Raw genomic sequence first — 25,207 nt, 5'->3', positions numbered from 1 at the left:
TCGTACGAAACTTGTTTTACCCCTCCCCCCGTGGGTGGAACCCAAGGGAAGGGGCGGTGACAGGTAAACAAGTGTTCGCCGGCCCTAGGTGGAATTTTTGTCCTCTGTTGCTACTCTGGAGTCTGGTCTTGTGGTTGGACAGTTGAAGAATCGTTCGAAGAATGGCAGTACCGGAACATCTCACGAAGATCTTCAAGTAATTATAAAATATCTTGTTTGACATAAAGACATTTCGTAGTTTTAGGACATAATTGATAAATGCAGGATAATTTAGACAAGGCGAGGTTAACCTTTCCAAGTTCGGCTGGGAATTTACGGTAGTCTGACAAAGAGACCCCTTGAGGCGGTCAGATGGAAAATGAACAGACTTTTGAACATTTCGTTGGACATTTCTTTGTTCATAATTACGTTTCATAATTACGTAGATACTCTATTTGAAATAAGAAGAGGTTAGGGACTACACTAGATTAGGAGTTGAGTTAGACCGGAAATTTAGCCTAGTGGCTGTGCTACCGGTGGCTCAATTTGTCAGTTTTAACGCCACCAGATTACGTAAAGCTAAATTACTGGACACGTTGAGGTTAGGTTAAATTACTTCCTCCTTTTTTGAAGCGTGAGCTGAGCCCTAAGCATTGGATTACAAACTGTAGGTACTTTTAGTAGGCAACTCTTCCCTTCAGAGTTTAATGCCAGTAGCCATTTTGCAGTGTAAGCTCTGAGAGAGGTTAACAGCATGACTTTAAGTTTACCGTAACATAAAACTACAGTGTTTACAACAGAGTATTTTTGTTATGAAAATGATTGTTACAGTGACATACAGATCAAAGTAAAGTTTTAGCATGGTATTTCTTTGGGTATCCTAAGCTATGCCATGCATGTTGATACAATGAAAGCTCTTTCATGACCTTGCAAATCACTAAGTACGTGTTTGTGGAATTCTGGCTCGTAGGTTGGCAGAACTTGTCAAAAAGTTGACGCACACACATTAGTCTACATGAAGTACCCAAATGCCTTTACTTGCACTGTAGTTCAAAGAAAACAAAAAGGAGTACAAAAATATAAAATAGTTTTATAAATTTCACCAGAGTTTAGGCCAAAATATTTTCAATTTGTGCAGTAGTTTGTTAAACTTGTATCGTGGTGGGTCCATATGGGATGAAACAAAATGATTTCATGCACATGGGGAAAACTTGTTTCTGTGATGACACACCTTTAATGGCAGTATGAAACCAGCTCAGAGTGTTTCCCCCATTTGCTGAATGTTACTGTGAGCAGAATGTGGGAAAATGAGTAGGATGTAAGTTCAGGTGGCTCATTTATACCAATGTTAGGGGTTTGTATCAAATCACTAGGTTAGGTTAAGTTAGTTTATTAGTCAGAAGCGCATCAGATGCAGCCATTCCTTTATACTGTTGTGTTGTATAACCTATTTTATCCTTTTTTAGTGAAAGCAGACAAGCCAGGTATTTGGCTGTACAGATTTGAGTGCTTGTTTCTTACATTTAAAAATGAGGGTATATGTGCCTTTGAAATCAGAATGGTAACAAGTTTTAAGTGTTTTATTCACCTGTAACTCTCATAATACTGAGTTTCAGATGGGAGTTCACTTTTTAATTGTCAACAATATTTCAGGTACATTGACAGCAACAAGAGTCGCTTCATTGACGTGCTTCGGGAAGCCGTAGCTATAAAATCTGTTTCAGCATGGCCGGAGAATCGCCCCGAAATCAAGAAGCAGATGGAGTGGGCCAAGACAAAGTTAGAAGCTCTTGGTGCTAAGTGTGAATTACATGACATTGGTCAACAGGTACTATACCATTTTGAGCTTTATCTGGAAATAGATTACAATTTTATATCTTGTAATCATGATATGGCATACCATTTTTTGTTTAAATAGTTGTGATGAAAGAATTTAAAATATCTATACATTATTTCATTGTAACAGAAATTTTGGGAAAGTTTTGTGTGAATACTTTTTCATTATTTTTATTTTCTGCATAATACAGTACACGTATTTTTTGTATAGTATTATACGTGCATTGTTGTTATTTATCACCAATAATACTGCGATATTGCAAACCCATTGATCATACAGAGCATTAAACTGTGCAAGATGCACCCATGTGCACCTGTTTGAGCCATTGTTGAGAAAAATCCTGCTGCCTGTACCCAGCCATCAGGTCCATGATACAAGACTGCCTGTTTTTTTGTGTGCTTTGATGTTAGTAGGATGTTTTATACAACCCAGTATCACTTAGGTTTTGCTTTGCCATTCAAAGATATCCATTTAGCATGGCACATTCATCTCACCCTTTCAGTACTGTATATAATGAAATAATAAGAATAAAAGTATTCTGAAAGTTATCTTATTTGGGTTAGCCTTCTGCCAGTAACCAGTTGTTGTCTCGTTATTATTGTGAGTAGCTTACTGCTATTTCTGTTTCCTGTGCTCTTGTAGTAAGTATACTTTTCCCAGTTACTTTCAGTAAGTTAAGTGAATGTCAGTGCCAGTAAGGGAATTTCAGTAAGTTGATTGCATTCAGTAGAGTTCTTCATTTTGATGTCTAAGTAATTCAAGTTCGGGGTTCTGTTACAAGTTGTAATGGCAGTTTAATGTGACTATTAACCCTTGCTCTTATCAGGGTTTTGTTTGCCTAAGTTGCAGTTTATGCTATTAATGATTACAGTAATGGGTTTGTAATAAAACACATTTTACAAACCCACATATCACAATTTTATGTGACCCTCTCCCTTCCCCTTTGTCCAGATGGAGGACAGCACAGAAAAATGAAGAGTTATGCCGTAATGGACCTAATGAATTGGTCTGAGCTCATGCAGTGTTTTCTCTCTCGGCAACATTTCAGATTGGTACCCCTGGTTGCCTCCTGCACAGTTAAGGCTAATTATAATTAATGGGTTTGTAGGAAAATGTTTTATTGTAAAAATGTCTTATTCCTCCAGACACTCCCAGATGGCCGTAAGATACCACTCCCTCCAGTTTTGCTGGGACAGCTAGGAACAGACCCCAAGAAAAAGACTTTGTGTGTGTATGGGCATCTAGATGTGCAGCCAGCCTTGAAGGTGTGAACAGCTATGTGTTTTGTTTGTGATTTCATACTTACAGAAATTAATTACTAGAGTACTTTTTTTTAAAAGCCACAGTAGAATTCTCTCTCTCTCTCTCTCTCTCTCTCTCTCTCTCTCTCTCTCTCTCTCTCTCTCTCTCTCTCTCTCTCTCTCTCTCTCTCTCTCTCTCTTTCTCTCTCTCTCTCTTTCTCTCTCTCTCTCTCTCTCTCTCTCTCTCTCTGGTTATTTTCCTTATTAAATGCCTCTTATTTTTCCCTTTGACAATCATTTTACTCAATGTCATGCAAATTTCATTCTCTCTCTAATGTTACTGGAAGTTAGGATGTGAGAGGGGAATTTTTGCCAAGTTGGATAGTATCTGAGGTAACAATCAAGGAAGAGGTGCAGCACTAGAAAGGCTAGACAGTAGCTTGGTTCCCCTCCGGCTTCAAAATATAAAGACGAAGTCTGGAAGAGTAGTGTCATTACATACAGTAACTGATTTTTGCAAGTTACAGTACCGTATTTTGAAAATAGTATTCTAAGGAACTGCATTACATAGTAGGCTGCTGTAAGAATTTTCTAGGGGACCTAAGGTATGGGGTAAGTTTTCACATTAAGGTTTAGTAAATAATGTATTTAGGTGTTTGCACTGTGTACAGATGTAACAAAGAAACAAATCATGTTAGAGATGTTTTATGTAAAATCAAAGTCTACAGTGGTGATGTTAGGTCTATATACATCAATTTTGGATAACACAAATGCATTTTATTGCAGGAAGATGGATGGGATACAGAACCCTTCATCCTCACTGAGAAGGATGGAAAGTTGTATGGACGTGGTTCAACAGATGATAAAGGACCTGTCATTGGTTGGATTCATGCTATTGAAGCATTCCACAAAACTGGTGAGACTGTTCCAGTCAATATCAAGGTTAGAAAAGTATTTCTTTTGACATTTCCGAATACTTTTTCTTTTCAACATCATTTTGCTATTAGATTGACATTATTTCCTGATACAGTACTTTGTCCTGTTGGACTGAGCATACAAGATTTACAGAAAATGTTAAGGTTTTTGAAAATGTCTACCTTATGCACACCCACAAATTTGTGATAAGTTCATTGAAGCAAAACACTCATTTGAATGGTGTCATGTCTCATTTTAAAAGGTAACCCTGACTTTGGAACAACCAGTTTACGTAGATAATTGGTAATTATGATTAATGGGTTTGGAGAAACAAATCCACAGTTATGCATGGGTACGAATCCATACATAACTGTGGATTTGTTTCTCCATTTCAAGACTCAGGCTACTATGAGTTTTTTTAATTACAAATATATATGCTGTGTGATAACACTCAGAAGCAGTGGAATTACCTTATCCGTAAGTAAATAATGTTTTTGCTGTTTCAGTTTGTCTTTGAAGGAATGGAGGAATCTGGATCAGAAGGCTTAGAGGAACTTTTGAGAGCCCAGAAAGACAAATTCTTGGCTGGAACAGATTATGTTTGCATATCTGACAACTATTGGCTGGGGAAAAATAAGCCATGCATTACATATGGCCTTCGTGGTATATGCTATTACTGCATTGAAGTAAGTGCCGAGTCTGTTAATTTTGTTATTGTGTGTATTACCTTTTGTTCAGGGTTCCTGTGCAGTAGCATCATTACTAGAATGAAACATGTGGAACTTCAAATTTTATTTTTTTTTTTTTTTGCTACTGTATACAGTCACTGTAATGTTACAAATTTAATTCTACAGTTGGTTATTTTTTCTTTTGTGATGTGCAAAGCATTACTTATATTTTTAGTTTGTATTTGAAAAGATGTATTATGTAATAAGATGGAAAGTAAATTAATTCAGTGTCATTCTCAGCCAATATTTTCTTAATACGGTATACTTTAATTTACCTCTTATGATGAAGCCTTATCAATGACTTTTCAAATGACAGGTTGAATGTTGTCATAAGGATCTTCACTCTGGAGTTTTTGGTGGCACTGTCCATGAAGCCATGGCAGATCTTATCTATTTGATGAACACCCTCTTGGATAACAAAGGAAACATCCTTATACCAGGTTAGTCATTCATGGGAGTAGCAACACCAAAGCATTTTTAGAGGGAAAATACCACCATTGTGCACTGCAGTTGTGGTATTTTGTTCTTAGGGTACCAAAAAGTTTTGAATGAAATAGGATTTTATAATACAGTGTGTAGGCTGTTGCAGTAGAGTTGTGCTTTAGACTTGGAATACTTCTAAGCTTATCGGTTTAGACTTGATGGGTGAAAGACCATGTTTTTTGTAAGTGCACTAGCCAGTGGGATGGGTCTGGATGGTCTTTTCTATCCCAGTCATAGGGAAACAAGGAAAAAAAAGAAGAAATATGGGGTGAAACCATGGCAGAGTGTTATTCCTGCCTATTGAAGGAAGAATGGGTTCAAGAATTAGGGAAAACAAAAGCAAAAAAGAGTTCCAAATCTTGGCGGTGAAGGAAAGAACATCATAGAATGAAGTGAGGATCACCAGTTTCCACACCTTAGCATGAATTATATCAGTAATGTGTACTTTTACATGATAAAAGTAGCCAACTACGAAGATATTGTAGCATGTCTATGAATCCTAAGTGGAAATAGTGAATATTCATCACCCTTCCAAAGATGGTTTCTTAAGAGAGACTTTCCAAAGTGGTTGGTCATAATTAGATTGTCATATGAATGCGAGTTATTTACAATGCTCTTGGTTTCAAACAGATCTTCCCCCTCCAAAGATACATGGATGTTTACAGTTCTAGAAAGACTTTCTTTAAGAGCTGGTTGTCTTCAGACATTCTCCTGAAGATTTGTTTTTTTGCTTGTAGTTCAGAGCGATCATATGATCACATGACGTGGTCAAATAATACGAAATATGCATAATAGCAAATTTCCTTCACCCCAACCTTCCTAAAGTGTGTAAACTTCTTGCTTAATAGGAAAGAGATCCTTTTCTTAGTTGTAAACATCTTCCCTTGACTGCATTTGGTAGCTGTTGAAGGTTATGGGTAGAATTTTTGCATGCAGTTGCAGAGCCTGGACATTTGCATGATCTTAGCAGAATCTTTTGACATTGGACCATAACCATCCTAAGAAAGCTACTTCATTCACAATAAGAAGTTGGAGTTTGCTCCAGCCTGGTTGCTATGAGTCACATAATCAGTGACCCACTCTCCCTCTCTACAAGTACTGATCTCTTAATTTCTATTATGAGCAGGACAGGCAACTACAGTACTTTTTTCCTAATCATCCAGTGTAATTTTTAAGTTACTTTCATGTACTGTTTCAAAATCTGTATGTTTTTTGGAAATTACAGGTACTTTTGGAACAGAAATGATAAAACAACAAACAACTTTAATACAATAAAAAAATTATGCTAGGATTTTTGACGCAGGCCATATTTTTCACACCATTTCCTTTTGGTAGTACTGTACTTACCATGAGTAGAGGAATACTGTAGAAGGGGTGTGGTACTGCTTTATGGCTTTTTTTTTTTCATCATGATATGCTTATTTATTTTTTTAATTTTCTTGTAAAAATGCAGGTAAAGATCAGAAGGATAAGTTTTTGTCATATGAACGTTTCTTTCATGAAGTCTTGATAGTTAGTTTATTGTGTATTTTGCACGTCAGGGATTATGGATGAGGTGGTGCCAGTAACATCAGAAGAGGAAGCCCTGTACAAAGACATTGATTTTGATGTAGAAGATTACAGGAAAGACCTTGGTCATCAGAGACTTATTCACCACGAGGATAAGGTAGATAAGAGTTTTATTATTATTATTTTAAGTAATATTTCAACATCCTGCAATTGTTTCTTATGCAAAGAAAAGTTGTACACCTAAGGCTAACTATTAAACACTTTTCTTCCTTCTAATCTAAGGTATATTCACAATTAGATTCTTTAATTTTCAAAACGTTTTGCTTTTTTGGATATACCAAATGTTTGTCATACTGACTTCATTGAAACTTTTATTTTTTTGTTTTGCAGACAAAGACTTTAATGGCAAGATGGAGGAATCCATCCCTTTCATTGCATGGGATAGAGGGAGCTTTCAGTGAACCAGGAGCTAAGACTGTCATTCCACGCAAAGTCATCGGCAAATTCTCCATTAGGATTGTTCCTAACCAAACCCCAGAAACCGTTAGCAAGAAAGTCATCGATTATCTGAATAAGCAGTGGGTGAAACGCGACAGTCCAAACAAGATGAAGGTAAGATTTTTTCTTCATTTGAAAGTTCAGCACCGTTTTTATGTATGTAAAGGTTTCTGATGAGAAGTGCCATTTTTTTTTTTTTTTTGTTATCAGACGGTTGTTCTGTTTAGATGTGATAGAGAATGTATATAAAAGTATTTTTTATATGTTAACCAACCATAATTCAGTGGAATCCAGATTAGATTTATTACTTGTAGTGAATAACTCAAAAACTGTTTACTCAGGCTTAGTGAATAGAGACAAAATTCATAGCCAAGCAAAGCATTTGTATTTTATAGTTGAATGAAGCATTGAAAGTAGAAATGTGTTAAACTCTCAAGGGATTGATTGTTTTTGAAACATTTACTTGACCTCCACAATATTCATTAACACTAGTCATGATTAGGTGAAGAAAAATTCATTAACAAGCCAGATTGTAGCAGTAGTGCCAAATAAGATCTGGAAACTATAAGGAGGGAATAAACAAAATGCAGGAGGTATGAAGAATAGGTAACATAAAATATAAGCAATAAATCTGTTTGCTTTTGATTTTTGACATTTTTTCTTTATATTGGCACTGTTCCTAAAGATTGTTCCTAAAGATTGTTTTTTTTTTTTTTTTTTTACCTCTAGAACCTTTTTGGATTTGAAAAAATGAAAAGGAAGATACTAGTGCTTGAATATGAAAAATATTGAAATTAGATATGAATTAAAAAAAAAAGGAAAATTTAAAAATTAAGTAAAACAATGTTGAGAAACCTGCTAGATGTAGATACTTGACCACCACCTCAAGCTCCATTTTGTTTATATAGATCAAAGTCAAGAAAAGAGTCCGCATTTCTAGACAGGTGTTGGTGCTCATTGGTGGTACTTGGCACTGATGGTTAGCTTATTGGTATGTACTGTATATACTGATTGACCTTTCAACATTTAAAGCTGTGAACCATAAAATGTTATTGTGATTTATCATGTATATTTCATCACAGCATTGACACTTACATTTAAAGAATCTTCCAGTAGCTATGCTGATTTTCCTAAAAATGGAATTGCTCTTGCCAACAAGTATGTAGTGGTAGGAAAATTAAAATTGTGAAGCTTTCACAATACGAAGGGTCTGTTGGTCCGGAGGGTCATTTTTTGCAAACCTGCCAAAAGCTCTAGAATTTATTCAAGTTTAAGCCTGTGTAAGCAGAAAATGAAAATTTGAATGCTAACATGGTCGAAAATTGCATCTCGTAATATGCATGTGTTGCCTTGTGAGCTGCCAATAATGTGCCTTTGTATGATGACTTTTGTCGAGCGCGAAATGAACGATATGAAGGGTCTATCTCAGCCAGCTGGGCGGGTCAGCCAATCAGCACGCAGAATGAGAGTATGCGTCAGCCAATCAGAGAATGTTTACGTGAGTCTTCATCTTTCTCACTGTGTGCGTTGGAAGTTATCATCTTGTTACCTCATAGTATGTGTCTTTTTTTGCAAGTATTATATAAAATTAAGACCTATTACCATAATGGAGCCTAAACATCAGCGGCCTGTTGGTGTCCGTGAGGATGTAAAGGCATATGCTGCTTAGCCACAAAGCAGAATGTCAGGTGTTACAGGATACACACAAAAAAACATTATACATTGAAATTAACATGCTGCAATACAGAAACTTACACACTCTCCATTACCACATATGCATTAACAAAAATAAATATTCACAGCACAATTATTTTCAGATACAATGCTCACAACCCTATTTTTGGAAAGCTAAAACATTGCCCAACAACTCGGAAGAAAAAGTTTTGAGAAATCTTTATTGGTTCAAGAAATATAAGAAAAAAAAATACAAAAAAAACATAAAAAACAAAAAACAAAAACAACAATCGTTGTTTGTGACTTCAAAATTTGTTCAATTTAATTTTCAAAGGTATCATCGTGAAGGACTTTTCTTCTTTCAGAATCACAAAATTTTTTAATATTAACAATAGTCTTCATCTTGAAAAATAACTTAGAAAAAATGTTGCAAACAATGTCGCTATTGGAAAAAAGTAACTTTCCATTAACTCGTAATATATTTTGTTTTATTTTTTCCACAACAAAATGCATAGTGCCATAAAGTAGATAAATTTTGCTTCATATTGCAACAAAGATCACGAAAATATCTTAAATATTGACTGAGATATCACAGTTTGAAAATTGTTTGATTATGGATTTTTATAAAAATTGCGATAGACCCCTCGTATTGTGAAGGCTTCATGTGATTGGTGAAATTTGCATTTTGGTTGCAAGGAGTTGAATGACTGATGAGTGCAAATGTTCAAATTTTGACCATGGAAAAATGTTAGCTTTGGGAATGTCTTGATTGTTTATGTCATTCCAATAATATATTGGCCTTGAATATTTTTAAATTGCAGTACAGTATTATATGAAGTGTCAATAATATGTCGTAAAGAACAATTTATGGTTTTTTTGGTCATGAGATTAAACAAGAATAGTTGTGAGCACTATGATTTCAGGCATCCTTACATCATAGTGGTATTCATTGGGTATCAGATCCCTATCATCCGCACGTTGAGGCTGGGAAGAGAGCCGTGCGTCTTACATATGGCATGGATCCAGATATGACTCGTGATGGCTGTTCTATCCCAATCACTCTTACAATGCAGGTGTGATGACTGTTGAAGGAAATTGCTTTTTTTTTTTTTTTTTTTTTTTTTTTTTGCAATAGAAGAAGGTACAGAAGTCTAGATTCTGGATACAAAGAGGTAAGTTTGGTATGTACTGTATATGTCAAAGGAAAGGAGAAAGGATTGATGTGAGCAGTGTAACTGGTGCCCTACTATGGTCCTCAGGCTTCCTTCTACCATGGTGGGCGATGTTGGATGTCAGATACAGCTCATGCCAACTATGAAGCTGGGCGAAAAGCTACCAAACTAGTGTATGGTGTTGAACCTGACATGACGCGCGAGGGGGGATCCATCCCAGTCACACTAGTGCTGCAGGTAACTTGTCCAGTTTTTCTACATATGGGTTGTGTTGCAGGTGGTAGAACTGGAAGGCAGTGCTCCAGCTTGGCAGGCAGACCCCAACCATGGTAATTTCAGAGCAGGGAGACAGGCTAGTAAGATGGTTTATGGAATTGAGCCTGACCTTACCAGAGAAGGGGGCTCTATTCCTATTACCGTTACATTCCAGGTAAGGAGTTCCTGCCTTGTCACCTGATGATGTTAGGTGATTTTCTCTTTTTAAACATCTGGTTTTGTTGTACAGTATATGTTCATCCCTTGAATTTTGGAGCCTTACTGTTTTACTGTTTTTTTTTGTGTTGGTTTTATGCTAGAGAACTGTATGTGTTTTCAAAAGAAAATTTCTTTAAATGTATAACTGATGAAATATTTCTGAAAAAATTTATTCCGATTATTTGAGAATTTTAGATGAGATTAGATGAGAATTTTAAATACCAACACATGTTGGTATTCAAGTTTTGTTATTACCCATATGTCGTGTCCTTATTACGGTATTCTTTCTTTGTGTTTATGTCTGCTATTCATTGCCAAGTAGAGAAGATTACTTTTCTTTTTAGATGCTTATCGTTCTGGCTTTGTTATGTAGTAGTGTGTTTTATTCCCAGGAGGCTTGAAGAAGACACAGTGTAGTTTTCTTTACTTCATTAACACAATAGTAAAGTTACAGTAGGTTTACAAAATGAATTGCTGTGCAAAATTACAGTAATTGTCAAGTGTGAGCCTTTCTTCTTACATCAACCCACAATTGGTGAGGCTTACAACCTCACCCCTTATCTTCTCTCTGCTTCTCTGCTACCCTCTCAGAACTGGACTTGATAAGGATTTCTGGAAGTCCATGTCCAGCCCCCTTGTAGGCAGAATCTTGTTTTCTGTCCTGCCTTTGTAGATGCCTAATTGGTTCGGGCTAATCTAAAGATGTCCCTTTTTTGGGTGGATTTTCGGGAAATCGCACTGCCTCCAAAGGAGGTGCTTGCACGTCACCAGAAGTTATGGATTTCGACGGCTGTTTGTCCAATTAAGGCCTCTGTGCATTTTGTTACGAATTCCTTGTGATTTCAGCTCGATTAAGTGTGGTCATAATGACTTTGTCACCACAACAGTCATAACACGTACCCGAGTTTGGCTTTTGTAATCACAACACAGGTTTTGCTTTTCTAGCGCTAGTTTACAAATCCCTTTGTGCTTTCCAGTTTGGCCTTGTCATCTTGATATAGCCAAAACACAAATGTTGTTTTGCTATTCTCTCTCTCTCTCTCTCTCTCTCTCTCTCTCTCTCTCTCTCTCTCTCTCTGTGTTCATTTCTTCTAATCTCTCTCTCTCCCTCTTTCTCTAACTACCAATGTCTGTTAATGGAAGGTTTCTCTCTCTTTCTCTCTTTTGCTGTGTTAATTAACATTTAGAATATTCAGAATTCCTAGTTATCATTACATCACTCAGTCACGTGCCAACATTGTCTTCAATGTTTAAAAAATCATGATAACATGGATACAACATTAAATCAAAATTGGTAATAGAATGACACCAACAAAATTGTTTCCCAACTGAGTAAAAGATATATGTGTATTAAACATCACACTAAATTATATCATACACAATAAAACCTCAACATTTCAACTACAAGTACAGTACCTCATTTGTATATCCAAACAAATGTTAATATATATGATGTTAACATCAATTATCATTATTGTTTTTTTTTTTCCTTTTAATTTGTCAAAATCTCATTTATTTTTCTGATCAGAAGATTCCTACTACAATTATGAACAAAATAATAAGTACCAATATTAGCATTAGATTGAATAATGATAAAACTGGGGAGACAGTTTCTTTATACAGTAGAAATATTCATCAACATAGTTCAAATTTGTCAAGTTTCTTTAATTCTTAACTGAGATCACTTAAATTCATCAATTTTGCTTGAGTAATTCTTATATGGCACATGTTTGTTGAAGTTATATGTTGTGAAAAGCTGAGGTTCATAAGACAATTGGTTTGCTATTACTAACTGACATGATGTTGTAAAAGATAAATATTTTTAAACTTTCCCTCTGTAGTAATGCTTCGATATTTAACTTTAGCTACAACTGTATCTATGGAAAATACAAAAATTTCCTGATCAATTATAAAGGCTTCAAATCCTTTTTCATGATTTGTTGTACATACATGTTTCTCTTGGTTTTGGTTTAACACAATTTCTTGAATACATGATATGCATTAGTGCTCTTGTACAATTTATCAAAATTTACATATATATTCTTGTTCTCTTAACAGAATACACTCTTGAAATTGTTGGTCTGTAAAGAATGACAACAACAAAGCGTGTTCTTCTAATGCAAAATGCTTGATTGTTCCTTTTTGAATGATTGGTTGGTTATTTACCAACATGGGAAAGATACAGTGTGATTAATGTGTTTGTGATCCTAGTATTGAAAGGTACAATAAAAAATGTGATCCTAGTATTGAATGGTACAATCAAAATAATTTTATCATAAAGCACTTTGACACTTATTAAATTGTAATACATAAATACATCATCTATCTGTGGTTGTAATTGCTTTTTCATGATACAAAATTTTATTATATCTTCAAGTTCTTTAGGAGTAATTAGTGTTGGGCCCAAGATACCTTTATAAGCAAGCAAAATGGCATTTATGTGTTTGTGTTCCTGCAGTTTCTAGAGCAAACGTGTTTCCTAACTGCCATACAGAATTGACACTTTCCTCCTGGCGCGCCATGCTTTCTAGCCTTCTCCTTCAGCTCATTGCTGCGATTAGGAGAAGCTGGTCAGTTATTTAAGAACTGTATATGAGACACATGTGGTTCATGGGTGATCTTATTTTGTTTTATTAAGCCACTGGTGGCTCAAAGATAAATTGGAGACTGGTGGCTCACATGCTTTCATTTTACCTTGTTTACACGGTGGAAACCATAATTGTTGAGGTTTTTTTATTTGTTCTGTGTTTTGATTATATATAATATATATATACTATTTTATTTATCACTGTCATATCTATATATATATATATACAGGCAGTCCCCAGTTATGGGCGGGGTTCCATTTCTGGTGTGATGATATTCTACATTGCGATTTCGGTGGCAACCGGATCTGTTAGGTATAATGTTCAATAAATTATTGGTGGTCCAATGACGATTTTTATGCGATTTTGTAACAGTCACTTAGAAACAAATTAATTAATCATTTTGCTGATTTCAGGGTTTATATACAAACAAATTAAACACGACACGTTCAAAGTAACACTTGATTTGTTTTGTAGTTTTAATCACTGATACGCCTCTCTGCAGATTTCCTTTGTCAATATGTAATGCATGCTTTCTACATTAAAATTATATATATATATATTATATATTATATATATATACAGTATATATATATATATATATATATATATATATATATATATATATATATATATATATATATATAAAATTTAATTTTGAATGCATTTTTAACTTTTCTCATTCTTAACACTGACTATGTAAATATATTAAACAAAATTCATTTAGGTGATGATGCAGCTTTCATGAAAATTAAGTTTCTTTAATCATTTTTTTGATATTTTCTATAAATCATGTATTTTTCAACTAATGGTCAAACAACAAGATGTTGTTTCTCAGAAACTTTGTATTTATGAAAAAGAAATGAGTCCAACAGTGACTATTCAACAAATTTCACAAACAATCAATGATGTGCATTGAATCTGTAGTGCGCTCACTTTTGTAAAGAACTAGATCAGTTCAATTTTGATTGAGTTGGAAGTAATGTTGAGGAAAAGATTAGAAGGATTTATGAGATGCTATAAAAATGAAGGAAGCCAAATTGCAGCATGTGAAACCATATAAAGACAGTGCGTGGTATGTGAAGGCAAACCATATTCCCTTCATGCTTTATGCATTCAGATAGTTCTATATATAGGATAAAATGTGTCATATTGATATACTCATGATTTTCCAGCCCATAAAAAGTTGATATTTAAAACATTTTTGAAATACTGTATACTATTCACATGATCACATTATCATGAATATGACATATATTTTTTCCTTTATAATTCAGAGAGGGTTGCTTTTATTTTTACTTATAAAAATTCAATTATTAAACTTTGATTTGCATGATTTTAATTTTACCCTTTATATATTAAAAAATGAAAATTTATATATGTACCACCATTTAACTCTGTCTTTTACAATGTACCAGATTATATATTTTGAACTATATACTAACTTATTCATTTACATCTTCATTTACCTTGTTATGAAACATTCTAGTTTTCTGTTTTGTTCTGTATTTTGATAGACTACAACTGTTCCTCATGTTGAGGCCCTCTTTTCTAGCTGGTCATTGAAGGGTAGGAAGGATCTCTTTGATCTTGTTTGTAGTCACTTCTATTTCTGCATTTAAGTTTTCTAATAAAGGAAGTAACATGTTATTCCAGTGTCCCAATACTTTTGAACTTTTCCCTCATTTTAACACTGATGATATGTCTATTTTATTATGCCTAAGTCTTTAATCATTTTTGACTTGTTTCCATGTCTTTCAACAATGATCCTTTCTTATTTATGAAGAAATTAATTCAATAATAACACTGTAAGAATAGACTTTATCAATTTTCTCTTACATATGGTTTCCCATTAGTGAATTTTACCATATATATTATATACATTTATACATATGTTTAACTCTGGCAGATTATACAACATTATCTACCATTTTCATGTCTTAGGTTATCTACAACTTTCTGGATCTGTGTGAAGTGAACTATTTTTTTTTGTACTTTTATTGATTTACTGTAATTTTGTTTTAATTTTAACACTTCTACAACTCTCAGTGAACTTGGGAGATACCTTTACATTTGGCCCTTCTAAAACATGATTTTGTACATAGAATTTGAGGACCTTTTATTGTTTAATTATATTATAATTTGGCATGAGTGTATGAACTCTTCTAATTTTCCCTTGTGATTGTCTCATAAATCGTCTGGTCTTCCATGCAACGTAGTCATCATAGTTATAAGTACGTCTAGGTGGTGTTGCATCGTCTGATAATGTGTTGGGCATTCTTTTCTTGATAACCATATAGCAAATAATGGGGATTCTCTGTTGTCTTATTTACAGTATTATTCAATGAACTGTCGTCTTCTATTGCTAAGTTCCATCTTCTGACCTTGGGCTCACTAAAGTTTTCAGGATATCCTTTATTTTACGATTAGTTCGTTCTACTGCTCCATTAGAACTTGGTTTATAAGCTGTTTTGGCCTTATTTATTTCATAAAATTCACAAATTTTCTTTAAAAGATCACTAGTAAACTCAGCAGCATTGTCTGAAAGAGGAACTTGTGGACATGAATGTCTTGTGATAATTCTAGATTTAAGAGCTTCTGCTACTGTAGCTGCATCTCTGTTTCTTACTGGTACAATTTCTACATATCTAGTTAGATAGTCTAAAAGACTAATGTTGTTTATTTTCCCTAATAGTGGTTGGAAATGGACCTAAAGTCCATTGCGATTACTGAAATGGAATTCAATTCCAATGGATATTTTCAGAGTGGAGCTTTAAGATTTACGTTACAATTATGTTGATTACAAACTACTGTATACAGTTTATACAAAGTTTTTGGCATCTTCACTACATTGTGACAAAAATAATTTCTGGTTATGATTCTGCTTTTCTTTTAAATTCTGGGATGTCCTGGTAACTTACATGAGTATGTTAGTTCTAAAACTTCTCTGATTAGTGTTTTTGGGATGTATAGACAAGAACAACCATTCTTCTCTGCTGGCTTTTTGTACAACAATCCATTTATCAATTTAAAATCAGGTTTTAAAGATTCATCTGTCATTAACTGTCCTTCTATCTGTCTGATTTCTGCATCATTTTCTTGTTGTATTTTCACTCTTTCTAGATCTAAATATACTACTTGACAACTAAAACAAAAGGTGTTAGTGGTAATACATTTTTCTGTTTCTTCCTGAGAGCTGGATAATGCGTCTGCCAAGGTGTTAAATCTCCTTGGAATAAACCTGAATTCTGGGGCAAATTCTAATACACTAATGAACCATCTGTTGGTAAAGGCTCTCTTTTTAAATAAGTTACAAATGGGTTTGTGATCAGTAAGCACGTTAACCTTATAACCTAAAAAGTATGTGTCTAAATATAAAGCTAAACAATCTCTTTCTGTGGTACTGTAGTTTCTTTCTGCTGGATTTAAAACTCTGCTAGCATAGTATACTGCCCTTATTCTGGTTTTTGCCTTTTTTTAACAATACAGCTCCTATTCCTGTACTAGAGGCATCTAGCTAAATAAAATCTTTGGAAAATCTGGGAAGACTAAAACAGGGTTCCTGGTCATTTGTCTTTAGTGTTTGAAAGGCTGCTTCTTGTTCATCCTTCCATTCATAATTTCTATCCTTTTGGTTAATTCTGTCAAAGGTTTGGCTATAATGGTAAAACCCTTTTATAAAAGGTCTATAATAACCACCATGTACCTAGGAACCTTCTTAATGCTTTTAAATTAATGGGAGATGGTAATCAATTGTGCCTTTATTTGACCTGCCTGCATGCCTAGTCCATCTTCACTAATTACATGACCCAGGTATTCTAAGGATTTCATCAGAAATTGACATTACTTTAATTTTATTTTAGTCCTGCAATTCTTAATCTCTAGGACCATTTCTAATGTTCTGAGGTGACTTTCAAGTCTTTGCTAAAAATGATCACATCATCCAAGTATACTCCAATATTTTTTCTATGTTCCTAGAATTTGTAGCATTAATCTGACAAATGTTAATGGGGCTGATGTTGGTCAAATGGCATTACTTCAAACTGTTAAATGTGCTCTAGCAGATGGTGCAGAAGGTCATTTGCGAGAATGGTTTCAAATGATTAAAACCCTCTCCTCAGAGTAAACCAAGAAAAACCCTCTATACTGTAGTATTTTAGTTTTATCACAAAAGTGCATTTATTCATGAGAATTATGTGAAAAATACAGTAATTAGTGAAATTTCTCTAAGGATGAAAATGATTTGGAAACCCCCGTGAGTCCGTGAATTGAGCCAACAGTATCCCAAATCTAAGGGAAATATTTTGGCCCCTCTAATTCTAACATATCCTGGATCATCAGCATTCTATCTGGAACTGTGTTGGAATTGAACTTCCTGTAATCTATTACAAGTCTCCAACTACCATCTTTCTTTAAACAAGCAACAATGGGGAATTATATGGAGATTTTAGAAGGAATCACTCTCCATCTTCTTTCATTTCTTCTATCAAATTGTCAGCTATGGGTCTCTGGGTTTATTGGTAACTGTAATTAGGAATAAAAAATGGCTTGGCTCCATCATCTAACAAAATTCTATGTTGTAAAATGATTTGTTCTTCTAGTTTATCTCCTTCAGAAATGTATAGCTATTACATTTCTGTATTTCTCTAACACCTGAATTAACTTGTGCCTATTTTTGGAAAATCTTTGTTAACTTCTGAATTTATTTGAGAGTTTTGGCCAGTTATAGAGGAAAAGAAAAATTTTCTCCTTCTGTTAGTAAAGGATTGTTAATAGGATTCTTATCAGAAGACAATGCCTGCGTTTAGTGATAGTCTGTTATTGGAATAGTTTTGGACATAAACTTTGCAGCTATTACTGTTACGTGTGGATAGTAATTATCCATTCTGACAAAATCTTGCAATTCTTCATTCAATAATGGAACATCCTTATCCTTTACATCCTCTTTTTGATCCAAATATATTTTGTTAAACATTGGATACAAAGTTACTGCTCTATTGAGTACAAAAATATCATCACTGCTCTAACACAACATACTATTTCTTCTTTTGTGTCTGAAAAATAGCAAAGTTCTGTATCTCCAGTGGTTTCTTCTGTTGCTTCTCTTATACTATTTATATCTGATTTATATATTATATCTAAGAGCATGCTTCATTTAATATTTTCCCTTCACTTTCACAACTTATTAATACATTGTTGCAATTATAGGTATAGGCGCCGTGATTTTCGTTAGATTCAGTGATTTGGTGATCACCATTATTCATATTTGAGTAATTATTGATATTGGAGTACAGTATATATCATGTGTGTGTGAATTGTTGAGATATGCACTTCTCAATAATTCTGTATTCTGGGATCGTGAAATTCCTCTTTTCTATGTTTCCATTTTATTTTGTTTGTTCTGGTTACTTAACTGTCTTTCTTAGAGAACAGTCATAAGCTTGTGAAACTGTCTCAGACAAATTGATCAGATTTGGGTGAAACTTTTTACCCGTCAAGCGTAAAACATACGCTCTTCTGATTATCCTGTTTCAGCTAATGTTTCCTTCACTACAGTCTAATATCATTCCAGATCTCCTCATTGACTTAAATAGAACAATACTTGTGTGGGAAATTCTGTCTTCTAAAACTAGAAAACTTTCCAATAAATTTATGTGACAAGAATCTCTGTTTCACAAGTTCATTCCTAGACTTTTAATCTGTTTCCCTGATACTCCTTCTATTACTCTTCTTTGACACTGAATCTGAGTTTCTGTAATGCCTAAATATCTGGTTAAAGTTATTTTATCAATTATATTTACAGTACTAACTGAATCAATGAGTACTGTACAGGTCTTTCCATTTACTGGAGTTTTTACTATAGGCAGATCCCTTCTATTTATTCCTTCCTCTTTCATGGAAAATATTACTTCTTTGCTATGCAAATAGGAATATTTGGATGAACCTTCATTTCCCATTGGAACTGTTTCTCCTTTTTATCTGTCATCTCCTTGAAGTGATTCCCTTTCTTTTCTCTGTAGAGTGGGTAATTGTCACTGGTCAGCTAATTTATTTATTTTCGGGCGACTGTTACTTATCTCTACAGTCTCTATATTGGCTTCCTTATTATTGAACCAACAGTGCTTAGTTAAATGCCCGATCTTTTTGCAAACTGCACAGATTTTAGGCCTTCTGCATTCATTAGTGGAATGATTTGTATACCTGCAGTTTTCACGTTATTTTTGGTCTAGCTCCTTAGCTGCATGATTCTCTGGTTTTGAATTATTTGTATTTGGATATCGACCATTGATATCTCATTTATTAGGCCATGGAATGATCCATTCCTCAGTTGATTCTGTCTTCCTTTCTGGTTGGATTCCACTTTCTTCCAGTATTTTTGTGCATAGTTCCTTTGAAAGGAAGTTTGTAGATTCCTACTTGTCTGGAATTATCATTGTATGTTATTTCTTTCATAGGACTCATTGGTATTTCTGTCTTTCCTTTCATTTTTAGTGTTTTGTTACCCCTAAAATTCCTTAGAAAAATCTGTATCTCTTTCTTTTGATTTCTTTTTCTCATTGCTATTAGTTATAAGGCTTATCACTTTTAGGTCAATCTTAACTTTCTTGAACGCCTTCTTTTCTTTTCTCCAAGTGCATTATACATTGTTCAGAAGTGGCAAGTAATCTAACACATATCTCAAACTGACTAAATCAGTTTTCTCCATCATAAAAGCATTCTTATTACCTTGGTGATGTTTGTTTTCTTGAGTCTTTTTGCTTGTGTAGCTTCTTCGATATTGGTGTGAAGATTTGCTATTGATTCCCCGCTGTAATGTTGATTGAGGAATTTATTAATTTTGTGTAAGGCATCATTTTAACTCACTGGTTCCCAGATTGATAAACAGATTCTTTTAAATTCATCGTATGTGGTTATGTTGCTGAATCTAACTGAATTCAAAGTTCTGTGTGCATCACCCCTTTCTGAACTAACCAAAAGCAAGACTTCGTTAATCTTGGTTCTTTCATTTGTCAGGATTTGAACTTTCAACTCTTCCACAGAATCATGTGGCTTGCGTAATGGTTGCTGCTTGTGCCATTGTTCTAAATTGAAATGTGATAATAGGATTAATGTTATTGTTATTGCTACTTGTGTTAGTACTTCCTTGAGTTAATGATATTCGTGAACTTGGCGCTGGAATTCGACTTTGTCTATCTGTTGTTTGTCGTGAATGATAAGGGCTATTTCTAATTGCATTCCTCAACGCGTCAAACGAACTCTGCATTACTCTGGTATTCTAAAATCATACGAAAATCTATACCCAGTACACAACAGTATTCAACGATACACCATAAAAATCATGTTATGTTATTAAAAATTCCTATCTATCAAACCTCAAAAAAAAATTTACAAGATAAAAAAAATTTTTGAGAGAGAATTATAAATGTTATATACCTTTTGAGAGAGATAATCATAAAAGTCTTATATATTTTGAGAGATTGTTTAAAAAAATACTCTTACTGAGAGAGAGAAATTTTTGAGAGAATTAATTTTCCTACTTACATATTTTGTCACCATCCTGCAGTCTTAATGTCTTGTTGTTCTGTTTAACTGCTGCCTTTTTAATCACTTTCACCACCAATACAAATGCGTTGTTGCGTTCACTTTTTGTAGAGACCCTTAGATGCCAGATACGGGTCGCTAGACACTTTACGTTCAAAGGTATGGTCCGCTGTAGACGTTCACTGCTTTCGCTTGTAGATGTTAACTGCTTTCGCTTGTAGATGTTAACTGCTTTTGCTTGTAGATGTTCACATTCAGGATACGGTCTGCTGTTGTAGACGTTCAGTCGTTCATTCGTTGTTTTAAACGTTCAGTTGTTCACTCATTTTTAAAAGTTGTGGGTTTACTGGATGCTTGCTTTGTTTTTCGCCGCTGTTATGATTCACTTCATCACTTGTTATGCTTTGTCATTCTGTTTCGGCCGTTGACATAGCGGGACACTTGAAATTCTGGTATGCACCTTAACACTTACACTTTTTGTCTTCTGTTTGGATCCGCTTCAGGTGTGACCATTTTTGTTGTGTCCTTATTATTCCTTCTTTCTGTTTATGTCTGCTATTTGTTGCCAAGTAAAGAAGATTACTTTTCTTTATAGATGCTTATCGTTCTGGCTTTATGTAGTAGTGTTTTATTCCCAGGAGGCTTGAAGAAGATGCAATGTAGTTTTCTTTACTTCATTAACACAATAATAAAGTTACAGTAGGTTTACAAAATGAATTGCAGTGGAAGATTACAGTGAGTGTCAGTTGTGAGCCTTTTTTCTTCTTATATCAACCTACAATTGGCGAGGCTTACAACTTCACCCCTTATCTTCTCTCTGCTTCTCTGCTACCTTCTCAGAACTAGACTTGATAAGGCTTTGTGGAAGTCCATGTCCAGCCCCCTGTAGGCGGAATTTTGTTTTCTGTCCCGCCTTTGTAGATGCCTCATTGGTTCGGGCTAATCTAAAGATGTCCCTTTTTTGGATAGATTTTTGGGAAATCACGCCGCCTCCAAAGGAGGTGCTGGCATGTCGCCGGAAGTTATGGATTCCGGCGGCTGTTTATCTAATTAAGGCCTCCATGCGTTTGGTACGAATTCCTTGTGATTTCAGCTCGATTAAGTGCAGTCATAATGACTTCATCACCACAACACAGTCATAACACGTACCCGAGTTTGGCTTTTGTAATCACAACACAGGTTTTGCTTTTCTAACGCTAGTTTACAAATTCCTTTGTGCTTTCCAGTTTGGCCTTGTCATCTCGAAATAGCCAAAACACGAATGTTGTTTTGCTATTCTCTCTCTCTTTTGGTTTCTTCTAATCTCTCTCGCCCTCTCTCTCTAACTACCAGTGTCTATTAATGAAAGGTTTCTCTCTCTTTCTCTCTTTCGCTATGTTAATTAACATTTAGAATATTCAGAATTCCTAGTTATCATTACTCATACATAAGTATTTGTGTTTTCATTCAACTTGCATTTTATTTGTTTTTAAAAGCTGAATTTGCAAGTACAGTACTGTTATACAGTTTTTGTTTGCCAGAGTAGACTCCCTAAATGTAAGACTACAGTAGACTATGTAGTTCAGTAAACATAACTAAAGTTCTTAATTATTCCCATATGCATAGGATAAAGTGTCCAGGGTCAAAACAGCAATCCGCTTAAACCTTGGATGTAGTTGAGGCTAGCAATAGGTAGTCAGTAGTGAGGTAGTTCACATGAAAAATTAAAAACCCTTAGTGATTATATTGTCTTGATTATTGTTGGGTATTTCACTAAAAAAATAATTGGGGTAGACATAATTTTAATCTACTAAATTGTCTTTTCTGTGCTGTCTGCCTGAATTCTCATACGGTCCAGGCCTTTTTTTTTTATTCCAAATCACCATGAGTTTTGGGTTGCCTTTGCTTTATCCTGCCATTTCACACAGCCCAGTTCAACTGTTTTGAGCTTCAGGGCACCAAATCTCTTCCGAGTTCCAAACACACTCCAACCTAAAATTGTAGCATTTTGTCGTCGCAACTGCTTAAAATCCTCTATTTTTCATATTTTGTTAGACCCATGTCTCAGAAACAGAATACTTTAGTACAGGCTTATAAATGTATCATTGATTTTTATTCTTGTTTTAATGGGATAATTCCATCTTCCATTACTCTAGCAATCTCTTTCCACTTTTAACCAATCTGCTGCTGTAGCAGTAGTCTAACCATCTCTTTCCACTTCGTGTCTGCTCTTACTTTGTCTTTTTCCAGTGCCCTCACATGCCAGGTTCACTGTCTCTTTATCATTTATTTGTACTCTGAAAAAATCATTGCCAGTATAGAGGCTGCCACATTGGCTCAAAGAGGATAAGTCTAGTAAGACAATAGTTTTTATCGAGATCACATAAAATTTTTAAGTAAAAATGTTGAACCTTATGGTTTATGTGGTACAGTTTGAATGAGAAATGTGATAAGCTTGGGTTTTCTCTGCCTCTTGGTTAATTAGTCTCCTACTGTCACAGTTACTTGTCATCAGAACTTTTCCTCCTTGATCAAAGGAATTTGAGTCAGTTAGAACAAGTTGAAAAGACGTTTGCATACTACTATCCATTTCAGGGACCGCGAGTCATTGTTTTTCTCAAATATATTTCAAACTTATTATTTGATTGAAATGGTACTTCGACACAGTGTACAAGACACTTTCCGCTAATTTTTGCCAATATAGTGCATTTTCAAATGGTTTTAGTTACGGCGTTTACTCTTGATTTACATGGTGTTGCCAAGCATCACCAAACTATGCATTCAGACGTCCATTATCCCCATCCTGTCCCTCCCTCTCCCTTCCCCTCCTCATCCCACTTTCCTGGCCTCCCCATTCCACCCCCCTTTCCTGCCTATGGGGGATAGCTGACATTCTATTGCGTAGATTAGTCCTGCTGACTCGTGCGACTTTGCCTTTAAAAGTCAAGAGTAAACGCCTTCACTGACACCATTTGACAATGCACTACATTACCAGAAATTAGCAGGAGTGTCTTGTACACTGTGTCAAAGCACCATTTTGATCAAATAATTAATTTGAAAGATATTTGAGAAAAACAATGACTCTCTGCCCCTGAAATGGATAGTAACAACGTCCCTTAATAAGAAATTTAAATCCATAAGTAGTTTGTGACTGAAAGAATACTATTTTTTCTCTTTTGTTTGGTATTTGTGGCAGTAGTAAAAGGAAGTCAGAATGAAATATTCAGTTTTTATATGCAGGTGTTATTTTTTGAAATACTTTGCTTTTTATTTAGTACTGTAATTGTAATAATAGCAAGGGTAGGTTTAGAAACGTTTTTAAATATTTCTAATATCCTTTTAAAATTCTTTTTATTGTAGGAGGTAACTGGTAAAAATGTTATGCTACTGCCTATGGGAGCCTGTGATGATGGTGCACATTCCCAGAACGAGAAAATCAACGTTCGTAATTATATTGAAGGGGTAAGTATGTACTGTGCTTCTCATGAGCAAGATGCCTATAAGCCTTCATTGGTCTTGCTACTGAATTTAAACTAATTCTTGAAGATGAAAAAGAGGCTTATCAGTAACTTAGCTCAGACAAACATTTCGAAATAATAATATACCCAAAGTAAGTTGGTGCACATCACAATCATCACTTGAAATAATTAGTAGACATTAGTAAGTAAATTCTTTTTTCAATTTTGATTTTTCATTGTTCAATCATTTAACAGGTAATCACTATTGGAGTTTAATGCAAGTTTTTTGTTAATCAGTTATCAATTTGAATCTTGTTACTAGTTTTATCCTGATGATTGACATTTTTAATCTACTGTAGAATCTATTGAGTGCCACTAGTTCCAGGAAGTTGAAAGGTCCTATACATGTATTGTAAGCCCTAGATAAGGTTTAATCATGGGTCACATTATCAACCACAGGACACTGGTTATCCACAGGGTTCAGTAAAGTTTTCTACAAGTTTATTAGAAAATATGGAAATGGCACAAAGAATTGTTTTTAATCCATTTTATTTTCCTTTTCAGACAAAACTGCTTGCTGCTTATCTGAATGAAGTTGCAAATGTGTAAAATACATTGCTTCCCTAAACCAGCAAATGATCAGTGATGACTGATGTGTAGCTGAAGATAAATCTTGCTGCAGAAATTCTTCAATGCCAAAGCCTTCAAGTTAATTGTGATATAGACTGTCCAAAATTATGTTGTAGAGGTGAGCACTCGACCAGAGGTACTGCCAAGAAATAGCAGATGCTTCAGCTAGAATGCAATACCAGTGGCATGTCGATGTTCCACGAAAGCTGGTTTGCTCAACTCTCCTAAGCTCAGGACTCACTTGATCTGCTTAATCATTTTAGTAGAAGTGAGTAGTTTAGTAATTTCAGATATCCTGGTTTTTTAAATCCATATTTTTATAATCATAATTTTACACCGACGTAAGGAAATTTATATAGCTGAAGATTAAATTTGTCTAGTTGTGCAGGATAGTCTTAATTGTACTGAAGTCAAGATCAATAATTGGGAATAAATTTTTTTTTGCTCAGTCCTATGGTTCATTTTTAACCTGTGATTTTTTGAAAATGCATAACAATTACTTT

The 25,207-nt window shown here is 34.6% G+C and overlaps 1 protein-coding gene across 4 annotated transcripts; it reads left to right on the top strand.

Moving 5' to 3' along the window:
• Positions 1-25,152, top strand: Cndp2 (Cytosolic non-specific dipeptidase 2). 4 transcript variants are annotated; one of them, XM_067108452.1, is made up of 11 exons: positions 1-196; positions 1,633-1,807; positions 2,962-3,081; positions 3,844-3,999; positions 4,479-4,658; positions 5,017-5,140; positions 6,725-6,849; positions 7,083-7,304; positions 10,314-10,466; positions 23,977-24,078; positions 24,639-25,152. In XM_067108452.1, the coding sequence occupies exons 1-11, from the start codon at positions 162-164 to the stop codon at positions 24,681-24,683; spliced, it is 1,437 nt and encodes a 478-aa protein (XP_066964553.1). In that variant the 5' UTR covers positions 1-161; the 3' UTR covers positions 24,684-25,152. The 4 variants fall into 4 exon arrangements, 3 of the variants coding, with proteins under 3 accessions (XP_066964553.1, XP_066964554.1, XP_066964555.1); XM_067108453.1 differs by lacking the exon at positions 10,314-10,466 and adding an exon at positions 10,124-10,273 and having other exon boundaries at positions 31-196; XR_010853965.1 differs by lacking the exon at positions 10,314-10,466 and adding an exon at positions 9,788-10,273 and having other exon boundaries at positions 42-196.
• Positions 25,153-25,207: the final 55 nt, after the last annotated feature.

Source organism: Macrobrachium rosenbergii, chromosome 9, assembly GCF_040412425.1.
Source record: "Macrobrachium rosenbergii isolate ZJJX-2024 chromosome 9, ASM4041242v1, whole genome shotgun sequence".
Lineage (NCBI taxonomy): Eukaryota > Metazoa > Arthropoda > Malacostraca > Decapoda > Palaemonidae > Macrobrachium > Macrobrachium rosenbergii.
The sequence above is the reverse complement of the archived record's forward strand: the minus strand, read 5'-3'. Positions and strand labels throughout refer to the sequence as shown.

What these genes read in the sequence shown, in the direction of transcription:
- Cndp2 (XM_067108452.1), top strand. Translation starts at nt 162, where the DNA reads ATGGCAGTACCGGAACATCTCACGAAGATCTTCAA. An exon ending in TACATGACATTGGTCAACAG is followed by an intron (nt 1,808 to 2,961) that starts GTACTATACCAT and finishes TTATTCCTCCAG; the next exon opens with ACACTCCCAGATGGCCGTAA. An exon ending in ATGTGCAGCCAGCCTTGAAG is followed by an intron (nt 3,082 to 3,843) that starts GTGTGAACAGCT and finishes ATTTTATTGCAG; the next exon opens with GAAGATGGATGGGATACAGA.